At 35.8% G+C, this 13,248-nt stretch overlaps 1 protein-coding gene and 1 pseudogene across 1 annotated transcript; one reads left to right on the top strand and one right to left on the bottom strand.

Annotated features, from left to right (window-relative positions):
- The first annotated feature begins 998 nt into the window (after positions 1-998).
- Positions 999-1,931, top strand: LOC110285694 (olfactory receptor 5B2-like). Its single transcript, XM_021152032.1, has one exon. It carries the CDS (start codon positions 999-1,001, stop codon positions 1,929-1,931), a length of 933 nt encoding a protein of 310 aa, XP_021007691.1.
- A 9,117-nt stretch (positions 1,932-11,048) lies between these two features.
- On the bottom strand, positions 11,049-11,976 carry LOC110285672 (olfactory receptor 5B3-like; annotated as a pseudogene).
- Positions 11,977-13,248: the final 1,272 nt, after the last annotated feature.

Here is a 13,248-nt window from a genome sequence, read left to right as displayed (position 1 = left end):
ATAGGAGAAAAGTGCTTCCCCTTTTATCAGAGTATATCTATTGTAGATTACTTCTGGGTTATGTGTATCCACTTCCCTCTCAGTGTTTGGTATCTTTATCTGGCTTGAAGTTCTAGAGCTCTTTTGTATGTTGCTAAGATATCTATAAGTTTATATTTTTATCAGTTTTGTTTCATCAGGAAAACACCGTTTCCTTGGAGTCATTTATCCTTCAGGCTCTTGCAATCTTCCCACATCCTTTTCCACATAGTGCCCTGCAACCTGTGGGGTGATGTGAGATAAAAACTTTCCATTGAGAAGGAGGTGTTTCAAAGTCTCTTAATCTCTGCACACTGATAGACACTACTTTCTATTTTATTAATTGGTTATTTTATTTATATACATTTCAAATGTTGTCCCACTTTCAGGTCTCCTCTCTGCACCCCCCATGTCATTCCCTTCCCTTTGCCTCTAAGAGGCTGTTTCCCCACCTATCCACCCATTCCTGCCTCACCCCTCTAGCATCCTCCCGTACTGGGCAATCTTCATCCACAGGACCAAAGGCCTCCACTCCTGAGAAGTTCCCAGGAATCAAGAGGGTGGCATTAGCAGAAATACCCAGTTGAAGGAAGATAGAAACTGAAGGGATCACCTCCATTAGATAGCATGGCCCCCAGTTGAGGGGTGGGGCCACCCATCCATCTCAAAAATTTTAACCCAGAATTGTTCTGTCTAAAGAAAAAGTAAGAAAAAATTGGAGCAGAGACTGAAGGAAAGGCCATTCAGAGACACTACTGTTAGGTTGCATAATTATTTATCAAATTTTACAGATTTAGAAGCATGTGACCCTATATGTAGCTAGCACATGAAAGTCACAGCAATGTGTAGGATATTGTAGAGAATCTTTTCAATCAAGTTATTCCAGTTGCTATATATTTTGTTTATCCTACTTGACTTCTAGTTTGTTAACATATTATTCATTCCTTTCTCATTACTGCAGAACATTGCCTATTTGTTAGATGACATCATTGAACAACTTGACAGAAGTGACACACTTTCTCCTGCTGGGACTCACTGATGATCCAGGCCTGCAACTTCCCCTTTTCATCATTTTTCTTCTCATCTACATCATTACCCTGGTAGGGAACCTGGGGATGATCTTGCTGATTCTCTTGGACTCTCGGCTCCATATCCCCATGTACTTTTTCCTTGCTAACTTGTCCCTGGTGGATGTTATTTACTCTTCAGCGGTCACACCAAAAGTCATGGCTGGTCTCTTAGTAGGAGATAAAGTCATTTCTTACAATGACTGTGCTGCTCAGATGTTCTTTTTTTCAGCCTTTGCTACTGTTGAAAATTATCTGTTGACTTCAATGGCCTGTGACCGCTATGCAGCAGTGTGTAAACCCCTATACTATGCTACCACCATGACTCCAAGTGTATGTATGTGTTTCATCATGGGCTGTTACACTCTTGGGTTCTTGAATGCCTCAGTTTATCTTGGAAATACATTCAGTCTTTCTTTCTGTAAATCTAATGTGGTCCATCATTTTTTCTGTGATATGCCAGCAATCATGGCTCTCTCTTGCGCTGATAGACATGTTAATGAACTGGTACTTATTTATCAAGCCTGTTTTATTATCTTCTTTGCTCTCATAATAATATTAGTATCATATATTATAATTTTTATCACAATCTTAAAGATGCACTCAGAAGCAGGAGTTCAGAAGGCTCTTTCCACCTGTGCTTCCCACTTTACTGCTGTTTTTATTTTTTATGGAACAACAATCTTCATGTATTTGCAGCCAACTTCTAGGCATGCAATGGACACTGACAAAATTGTGTCTGTCTTCTACACCATGGTCATTCCCATGCTGAATCCTTTAGTTTACAGCCTGAGAAATAAAGAAGTAAAGAGTGCATTCATGAAAGTAGTTCTGAAAGAAAAATAATCATTATGATAATAACTTTGAATATTTGTAGTGAAATATTAAAATTCTTATGACTTCTGCTTATAGATTATATTTAAGCTTATAGTAAGTAGTTCATGAACTGAGTGCTTTTTTTTTTTGCCTATGAATATCATTTTGGCCTGGACATGAAGGAAAAGTATATTTATACACATAATATGGGAATTAGATAATTGTGAGTTCTTGTGTTTGGTTTGTCAATAATGTTTTTACCATTATCGATACACTAAATTATTTTGCTTTTACTTTCTCTTTCTAAGATATTGTAATAGTTAATAATTATTTTCATTTTGAGTACTGGGACTTTTTGTCCACATTGAAATGCACCTCTGTGTTTGTCCATTTTGGTGCATGTATATTTGCTCTGTTTTTATTTTATTAAAAATTAGCTTATTTTTCCTTTATATTCAGGTATTAGTATGGGCTGTGTATTTGGAGAATTTCCATTCAAATTGTCTATCCTCAAAATTATGTTTATTTGCATGTTTTTCATTGCAAGCTTCTCAATTTTTACACTTGTTTTTTTTCTGATATTAATTTTGTCTATGTACATATGCTCAGTTACTTATATTGTTTTCTTTTATCTAATATGCTGCTATAAATTCCGTGTAGTATATTCTACTATAAATCAATCTGTTGTTCTGACCTCTACTCAGAATTAAAATGTGCATATTAGATAAATGGTCTCAGATAATAAATCTAATTGAAGAATTTATTGCCTCGAAAACCCTAAGAAGACAAATATGAGTCATGAAACTTTTGTTTTATAAGAAAGGCTCAATAAATAATTTAACCTTTGTCTTAGATGAACTATGTGCATATGTCCCATACAATTGTGCTTCTAGTAAATACATTTATATTGAAGACTATTTCATTTATCTTGAATTGACTTTCTGCATCTGGTCACTATATTTCTTACTTGTAATTCTACTGAGATTCCTATATTTTGGTCACTAAGTATATTTAGCATAACATCTTGATATAGTGAGACTGTGTATAATCTTAAATGTGGAAAATATTAAGTTCCCTAAAATATAATCGCTCAAGTAGAAAAGCTGATACTGTAGCTAGACAGGACACTGTGGGAGCATTACCAGGAAAATCAAAATAATTTCACTTAGTATTTATTGACAAGGATGGCAAAAATGCTATCAATACATCTGCAAACCCAATACTGAATATTTGTTGATTGCTAGAGCAATGCAACCACAACTCAGAGAGTCGCTATAATTCGAGTCAACAATTGATTAAGTAAACTTAATAATTCTTTTTTAAATTCCAAGAGTCATTGTTTTTCTTCAGAGGCTAAGATTATGATCTAAATCATACTCAGTAAAATCACATACCTATTCTTTTAAGACCTCAATAGGGGCAACAACTTATGCAAACTCCTATCTCTACTGCATTGCCTTTGGCTTAATTTTTTCCAAATAAAGGTAGTTCTGGTAACTTCTTATAAACCTTTAGCACAATATTCAAATGGCTCTTTCAGGGACGTGTGAACATGTTTATTTTTGCCACCTGTTAAGTGTAATCTTTCCAAACATGTATTTTGGAACTTAGAAAGTAAGCATTGGTTGGGGACTGACAGGTTTCAAAAGAATGCAAGCCTAGGACATGTTTTCCTTTGTCTCCTGACCTCTATGAAAGCTTATAATTAACTGGTGAAACACAATGAAAATTTTACTCTAAATTAGTCTCAACTGAAAGAAACTACCAATTGTTTCTCCAAATTCTACATATCTCTTTAATGTATTTATTTAACAATTACACTTTTTAAAATATTTAATCTTTTTTTAACTCTCCAAATTTTATCCCCCTCCAGTCCCTCTCCAACTGTTCCACATCCCATATCTCCATGAGGATGTCCCCATCCCCACACCCCACCCCACCAGACCTCTTCATTCCCTGGGGACTCCAGTCTCTGGTGGGTTTGGTATATCTCCTCTGACTAAACCCACACCTATAAGTCCTTTGCTGTATATGTGTCCTCATATCAGCTGGTGTATGCTGCTTTTTTGGTGGTCCAGTGTCTGAGAGATCTCAGGGTCAAGGTTAATTGAGGCTGCTGTTCCTCCTTCATGGTTGCCCTCCTTCTTTATCTTGGTGTAGCTCTAACCAAACAAGTGAAAGATCTATATGACAGAACCTCTGGTCCTTCAAGAAAGAAATAGAAGATGTCAGAAAGTGGAAAAATCTCCTATGCTTCCTGGTAGGCATAGTAAAAATTGCTATCCTACCAATAGCAATCTACATATTCAATGTAATCCCCATCAAAATTACAACACAATCCTTCAAAGACATTGAAAGAGAAATTCTTAATTTCATATGGAAAAGCAAAGAATTGTGAAAATAATTCTTAACAATAAAAGAACTTCCGGAAGAATCACCATCCTTGACCTCAAGCTATATACTACTGAGCAATAGTGATAAAAACAACATGTATTGGCACAGAGATAGACAGGTTGATGAATGCAACAAAAAGCCTAACTACTTATATCATTTAAACTCTACCCTATTCTGCTCCACCTCTGCTTGTGCCATCCTATTTCATCTTAGATTCATAACCTTTCACTTTTTAATTAGTTTTGTTACAGAAGCACAAGAACACACAAATTCACACACATGCTTATACACACACATAGAAAAGCACACATGAGCACACACATGACAGGATATTGCCACAATTTTTACATACCACCATAACCCACATATGCACATAAATATAAAATATTTTAAATAAAAATAAATCTGTTCATGTTCAGATTACTTTTGACCTTTTACTTACTAAGTCTAATGAAAAAGCAATGCTAATGGGGAAATAGTCTATTCTCATACAATGTAGAAGATAAACCTATCGTTTTTCTGTGGATTATTGCACAGTCTTGAGATGAGGAGCCCTACAGTAGTACATTGAAGGAGTATTGCTGTTTGATATCTGAAAGTGCTTAGCTTTGTGGTCTTCATTTATGTAATGAAAGACTGTTTTGTTTGGGTCTTAAAAAGCTTTATTCATAAACATGTCATGTGTACTAGATTTGTCTTCCTAACTAGAGTTTGTAGTCCTTGATTTGAATGTTGTTTTATGCAGAAGCATCCACCCAAAATATTTATTTATTTATTATTACTTTTTACTAGTATTTCTGAGTTTGATTTTTATTTCTTCTTTGATATAAGATAATTTTTTAAATTATGTTTCTCATTTAGAGTGTTTGGATGTTCTTAGCTTTGTTGTTTTTTGGTTGTGTGTTTCACAACTGAGTCCTACTTAGTTTCATTATGGTCGAAGGGTATTCCCTGTGTCAATGCTCTTCACTGGAAGCACGATGAAAAAATTTTAATTTACTGAGGTGTTTTTGTTTTTCCTCAATTCCTTTCAGAAACTCCCCACCTTCCTCTAAAAATAACTTTATTTTCTTTCTTTTTCTGGAGTTCTTTCTCTCTTCAAATGAAAACACACACACACACACACACACACACACACACACTGAAACCCACAAAAACTAAAATCAAAAAAAAAAAAAAAGAAATTAAAAGTCCTTAAAAATGTCATCTACATTGAGTTCACTTTGTGTTGGTCAATTACTCTTGGGCCTGGGTCCTGCCCTGGATTGGGTTTTATATACCTAGTGAGAGTGCAGTATACTAAATTGATTTTCTCCTTGCAAGCAGCTTCTTACCTAGGAATGAACTGCTTCGCACATTTCCCTATTCCATGTTGGAACCCTGTCTGTCATGATTATGAGCACAATGTCATTAGGAGTCATTTTATTGCTATGTCTATTTAGCAAAGTAATGATATTAAGTTTTTTCCTGGCATTATATATTATGTTGTCTTAGGTTCTTGGCTGCTTTTGAAGTATTTATTTATTTATTTATCTATTTATTTATTTATTTAATATTCTTTTGTGACTTTATGATATTTGCTATGTTTTACACATTCACTTATGTCAACATATAACCTTTGAATTGTAAATATAAAATATTTTAATAAAATAGCAATGAATTTACAACATACTTAAAAAGACTAATATGTAAATTAAAAATATAGTTAGATTTACTGAAAAGGTGCTGAAATAACCATGCTTTTGTTAACTGAAGTATTTATTAATTTTTATTCAATTGTAAATGGTTATCCTACTGCCTTCAGATTGTCATTTGTAAGCACTATGACTGCATATAGATGAATGCCTATAATTCTTCTGTCTGTCAATCAGCATCTGTGTCTAAATGCAACTACTTGCTTTTTTATTGAATTATTTTATTTATTTACATTCCAAAAGTAGCCTCACTTCTTGGTACCCCTTCCTTAAATTCTTTACCCTACCCTTACCCCTGCCCCTTGAGAGGGTGCTCATCCACCCATCCACCACACCCACCTTATCCCCACCTATATCCTTCTTCCCTAGGGCACCAAGTTTCCACAGAAATGAGTGCATCCTCCCACACTGAGGTCCTACAAGGCAATCCTCTGCAACATATGTGCCCAGGGCTTCAAATCAGCCAATGTATGCTCCTTGGTTTTCAGGTTAGTTTCTGGGAGCTCTGAGGTGTCCAGCTTAATTGCTGTTCCTATGGGGTTGCAATCACCATCAGCTCCTTCAGTCTGTACTCTAACTCTTCCATATGGATTCCTGACCTCAGTGCAATGGTTGACTGTAAGTATCTGCATATGTCTCAGTCATTAGCTGGTAGACCCTCTCAGAGGACAGTCATGCTAGGCTCCTGTCTGCAAGTACATTAAGGCTTCAGTAATAGTGTAGTAGTAGGATTTTAAATTTTAGGGTAGGAAAAACAGTTGAATGCTTTTGCCTTGATGACTGTTCTATTAGTGCTTTTAGTATAAGTGCTTGAGAGAAGGCCATACCAGGCTGGAACTCAAATAGATGATTTTTAGGCTAGGACTAGGTAGGTTATTTTCACTATCCTTTCTGTCTTTCATTACAGTATCTCCAGTGTGCCCAAATAGGATCCTGTTTATGGGAACATCCTTCAATTTCTCAGCTTTTGGGGCACTTATCCTTTTGGTGCAGACCCAGATGAACTCTTTCTCATGCTGGCCTTAAACCCAGTTATCTGACTGCCTCTGCCTCCCTTGGGCTAGTATTGAAGACACGTGCCACCACTTCTCTTCCAAATATTACAGTCTTATATATTTATTTTTTTGGTTTTGAAAAGTTTACTTACTTATTATTTAATTTTAAACAAGTTTCATTAGATATTTTCTTCATTTACATTTCAAATGCTATCCTGAAAGTCCACTATACCCTCCCCTCGCCCTGCTCCCCAACCTACCCAAACCCTTTCCTGCCCCTGCAATTCCCCAGTACTGGGGCATATAATCTTTGCAAGACAAAGAGCTTCTCCTCCCAATGATGACCAACTAGGCCTTGTTCTGCTACATATTCAGCTAGAGACATGAGCTCTTGGGGTACTGGTTACTTCATATTATTGTTCCTCCTATAGGGTTGCATACACCTTCAGCACCTTGGGTACTTTCTCTAGCTCCTCCATTGGGGGCCCTGTGTTCTATCCAATAGATGACTGTGAGCATCTACTTCTGTATTTTCCAGACACTGGTATAGCCTCACAAGAGACAGCTATATCAAGATCCTGTCGACAATAACTTGCTGGCATATAAAATAGTGTCTGTGTTTGGTGTCTGATTATGGGATGGATCCCTGGGTAGGTCAGTCTCTGCACAGTCTTTCCTTTTGCCTCAGCTCTTTGTCTCTGTAACTCCTTCCATGGGTAATTTATTCCCCATTCTAAGGAGGAATGAAATATCCACACTTTGGTCTTTCTTCTTCTTGAATTTCATGTGTTTTGCAAATTGTATATTGGGTATTCTAAGTTTCTGGGCTAATATACCCTTATCAGTAAGTGCATATCATGTGATTTCTTTTGTGATTGGGTTGATATCTCACTCAGGATGATATCCTCCACCTCCATCCATTTGCCTAGGAATTTCATCAATTCATTGTGTTTAATAGCTGAGTAGTACTTCATTGTGTAAATGTACCACATGGCACAATGCAGATATTTCATTCTAATACTGAATATTTTTTTCCTTTCTCCAAATTCACCTGACTCTCATCCTAGAAGACAATATATGACAGAAAGTTAACCTCACCTTCTCTATACAACCCCTCCCATTTCTACTCACTAAGCTATATAGGTTTTTAATCATAAGAGTCTAAGTAATTAGCTTAAAGTATATAAATAAAAGTTATAAATGTCTGAGGATATAAAAGCTAAGTGACAAAAATTGTTAAATACAAGTTATAAATGTCTAAGGAAATATTTCAAGGTCAGTATATATATAGAAACTTATAACTATAAGTAAATTCTGAGGGTATGAGATACTTATTTAAGGTATGTGTCTGTGTATGTGATCTAACATATATGAAAAGTTGTTTCAGATTTCTTCCCTTCTCTGTTTATTATTTGGATCTCAAAATTGCAATAAGGCTCAAAGACAAATCTACTCACCTTTCTAGAATACAAATTTTAATACACACTACAAACAATGATATCTATTGGGCATATACCCATGTTGTTCTAATATATAACAAGGCACATGCTCCACTATTTTCATTCCAACCTTATGTGTAATAGCCAGAAGAAGGAAGCAAGCCAAATGTCCCACAAAAGAGGAATGGATATAGAAAACGTGGTTCATTTCCACAATGGAATAGTAATCAGCTATTAAAACTGAGGATATTGTGAAATTTCTAGGCAAATAGATGCAACTGGCAAATAAGTGAGATAACCCAAACCAAAAGGACATACATGGTATGTATTCACTAATGGGAGTGCATTAGTGAAAAAAAATACTTAATACAAAAGATACAATCCACAGACCATAAGATCTTCAACAAGAAGTAAGGCCCAAATGTTCATGTTTCAATCCCAAATAGAAGGGGCAAGAAAATAACCACAGGAGACAGAGGGAGGGAGGGACCTGTGTGGGAGAGAGGAGTGTAGGAGTGGGACAAGACCAGGTATGGGTAGAGATAGGAGAGTTGTTCAAAGGGTTAGTACAATGGATGTAAATATTCACCTGGTGGGAGTAAGGACAGTGGGGTGGGAGCTCTAGAAAGTCCCAGAGAACTGGAATATGAGAGGATCACAGGAACCAATGAAAATTACATTAGTGTAAATGCTCAACAGTGTGGAGATGAAACCTGAAGAGACAACTTCCAGTACACAGACTGGAAGGGCCTCAAATGGAGAAATAGGTTTACCAAACTACTTTCAAAAATTTTAACCCAGAATTGTTCCTAAGAGAAATAAAGGACAATAATGGAGCAGAGATTGAAGATCAGGCCATCCAGTGACCAGCCCAAACTGAATTTTTGTTTGTTTGTTTGTTTGTTTTTTGGCACTTAGACTGCCAGCAAGCTTTTATATTTTAACCCTCTAAAACTCTTTAAAGAATTGCATCTAGGATGCTTATCACAAAAAAGATAATGGTGCTCTAATTGTTACTGACAGGAGAGAATATAGTTATGGGACTCATGCAATGACAATAAATCATGATAATAATCTGTGTGGTCAAACCTGAAATTTAATCAAAGGGTGGTTACCAAACCGTGACAAGATTACCAATGCCATGTTTTGATTGCAGGCATAGCTGTCCTATGAGAAACTCTACCAGAAACTGACTGAGACAGATGCAAATACCTACAGGCAAATATTGGACTGGGGTTAGGAACCAAGGTAGGAGTTAGGGGAAGGACTGAAGGGGATGGAAACCCTATAGGAATACCAGCAGTATTAACTAACCTGGAACCCTCAGAGTACCCATAGACTAAACCACCAACATACAAGCAAACATCAGCTAGTCTGTGGCCACTGGCACATAAGTAGCAAAGGTTGCCTTGTCTGGCCTCAGTGGCATAGAATACACCTAATACTGTAGAGATTTGAAGCCCCTGGGAAGGGCGGTGTAGGAAGGGCTGAGCTGAGGAGTGGGTGAGTGGATGTGTGTTGGGTAAGTAGGCCATGAGGTGGGGAACACCCTCTCAAAGGAATGGGGGAATTCAGTGAGGAACTCTTGGAGGAGGGACAAGGAAGGGGAAACATTTGGTCTGTAACTAAATGAAACAATTTCACCAAAGATAACTAAATGAATAAACATTAAGAACATTATAAGCTTTAGGAAATCAAAATAAATCCACCTCTCACAGGTCAACTGAATAACATATAAGTACTCTGGTCAATGAATATTATATACTTCCCCAACTATTTTTTCCCGAGGATGTGATATCTCCCACATTTTTGATCATATCCCATTTCTGTGGCCTTGGGATTCCCCTTGTCCAACCAGAAAGTTTCAAATGTATTTCAAAATTAATTTTTTTGCCTAAACTTCATAACTTTATCTTTTGTTCCTATTCTGTCCATCCTACAGAAATTTCATCTCATATAGTGTCCAGATAATTTATTTCACATAACTTAAAAATTAAACTCAAAGTCATCCCATTCTAGTATAAACGTTCTGTTTGCAGGGTAAGAATTTATTGAAAAGTGCCTAATTTCAATGCATAAAAAGCAGATTGTATCATTGTAAACTAATCACTCATAAAAAACTTCATGTAAAATCCCAGCATTCTTTTATGAACTGTGCCTCAATGTCTTATAACAAAGTAATAGTTGACTAGTCATATCCTATATTAGGAAAAGCAAGCTCTACAATTTATCACTGAACAATCAATGCAATAATAGAAACATTCAAAAAAGATGAAAATGGTCAGAATATGTCAGCATAACAATTAAAATTTCTTTGGACCTGTCCATTAATATCAAATATATAGACACATGCTCAGTTTTAAAATCCTTTTCTATATTTTCTTGACTATATGAAGACATTTAACAAATCATCCCCTAAAACAATATACACATAATTTTCACAGAAGTATTTTTAAAAGGCAAAAACATTTCTCATAAGCTCCTGAATTCATTATAATCCTTTTTCTATACTTTTGTGCTATAGACATGCAGTAATATGAGAATCCATTCTGGAACTTAATGGCAAGTGGCAGAAAAAATGACGAGTCTTATTAACTCTACAACATTAAAAATAAGTCATGAAGGCTATTTTGGTATGTGAAAAAAGTTTCTGAATGAACGCTTGACTTCCTTGTTCCTCATGCTGTAGACCAGTGGATTCAGCATAGGGATGATCATGGTGTAGAACACAGATGCGATTTTGTCAGTGTCCATGGAGTGACTGGAGCTGGGCTGCAAATACATGAATATAACAGTCCCATAGAAAATAGACACTGCAGTGAAGTGTGAGGCACAAGTGGATACAGCCTTTCCACATCCAGCATTTGAGTGCATTTTAAAGATTGTGATAAAAATGAATATGTAGGATATACAAATAACTAAGACAGCAAAAAAATATACCGAAGCTCCCTACATAAAAGAGAACCAGCTCACTAACATGTCTATCAGAGCAAGAGAGAATCATGACTGCTGGGATATCACAAAAGAAGTGATGGACCACATTAGACCTACAGAAAGAAAGACTGAAGGTGTCCCCAATGTGGATGGAGGCAATCAGGAAACCACAGGTATAGGAACCTATAGAAAGACAGACACACACACCTGAAGTCATAGTGGTGGCATAGTGCAAGGGCTTACACACTGCTGCATAACGATCATAGGCCATTGAGGCCAACAGGAAATTTTCCACAGTAGCAAAGGCTACAAAAAAGAACATCTGAGCAGCACACCCATTATAGGAAATTACCTTGTCTCCTATTAGGAGCCCAGTCATGACTCTGGGTGTGACATCTGAGGAGTAACAAAAATCAACCAAGGACAGATTACCTAGAAAAATGTACATGGGAGTGTGGAGAGAAGAGTCCAGGAAAATCAGCAGAATTATCCCCAGATTTCCTACCAGGGTAATGGTGTAGATGATTAGAAATATCATGAAGAGGGGAAGCTGTAATTCTGGGTCATTTGTGAGTCCAAGCAGGAGAAAGTGTGTCACTTCTGTATTGTTCTCCATCACTGTCACATTTAAAACTTTCGATTGTTCATAGACATTGGAAAAAAGAAACATGATGATACAGAAGGTTAATGAAAATAGAAACGAATATGTGCAAACATATGACTTGGTTGAGCCAAAATCTGTACTTTGCAATTATCTATAAATCTTTCCCCAAATCAAATTTGTGTAGTAAACATACACAAGGTACATCTGCTATAATTTAAAGATCATTAATAAATTACCTATATTATTTTAACATTTATTATCCATATATATATATATGAGAATATTTAACAACTTGACAAAAGTGATGTTTGATGACTTCCCAATTCACTTCTGAGCTCAACAAAAGCTCACATTCGTTGTTGCCAATTTCCAAAGGCTCTTCTAGAAAAGAATATTATATGTAATTTCATGAATACTATTAAATATATCAGAGATGGCTCAGCGGGTAAGAGCACTGACTGGTCTTCCAAAGGTCATGAGTTCAAATCCCAGCAACCACATGGTGGCTCACAACCATCCTTAATAAGATCTGATGCCCTCTTCTGGTGTGTCTGAAGACAGCTACAGTGTACTTACATATAATAATAAAATAAATCTTTTAAAAAAAAAGAATTTGGTGATTGTTTTTATTTAAGTTATGGAGGATAAGAGATTGAGAAATTTATTCACATTTTAAGTATAAAATCAAGTCATTGCCTTCTGGTTTTTGATTTTATTTATCCTGTGTTGATTCTCAAATATGAGAGTCTAAGCAGAATTTCAATTACATTGGAGATAAGATCCATTATAATTACATAAACTCAGCATTAGTTTAATTCCAGTGATTTATTTCTGTTTCTAAGCATACGATCCTTGTTTATTTGTTTTTTTTCTTGAAAAGAAGATTCTGGAAGAGGATGCCCTATAAAATAAGTACTATGGCTTGGAAATAACTACATTTCCCCTTTATTTGTATCTATATTTTGGATACTTCTCTAAGCAGACATTATCAGAAACTGTGGGATTTATCACTTTTTTTCCTGAATCCCTCCACGTTATCCTTCAACCTAACGAATATTTGTGCTTAATGTAGAAGATTTTTTTTTTTTTTGGATATAACTCAAAAAGTATGACTTTCTCTCTTTTCTCCATCACCTATCAAGTGCTACTAGAATGATAGTTTGACTCTGTTTTTGTTTTTCTCTAAAATTCTAACTTGTCTTTAAACTTCCTTCTGAGTTTACCTCTAAAGTATTTTATTAATGTAAGTAAGAGATGAACAGGAAATATTGTATACCGAGGTAACAG

This window comes from Mus caroli, unplaced genomic scaffold, assembly GCF_978045245.1.
Source record: "Mus caroli unplaced genomic scaffold, Mus_caroli_1 scaffold_20, whole genome shotgun sequence".
NCBI lineage: Eukaryota > Metazoa > Chordata > Mammalia > Rodentia > Muridae > Mus > Mus caroli.
Note: the sequence above shows the minus strand (reverse complement) of the source record. Positions and strands in the feature narration are given on the sequence as shown.

Coding starts and splice junctions, on each gene's coding strand:
- LOC110285694 (XM_021152032.1), top strand. CDS start 999: ATGACATCATTGAACAACTTGACAGAAGTGACACACTTTCTCCTGCTG.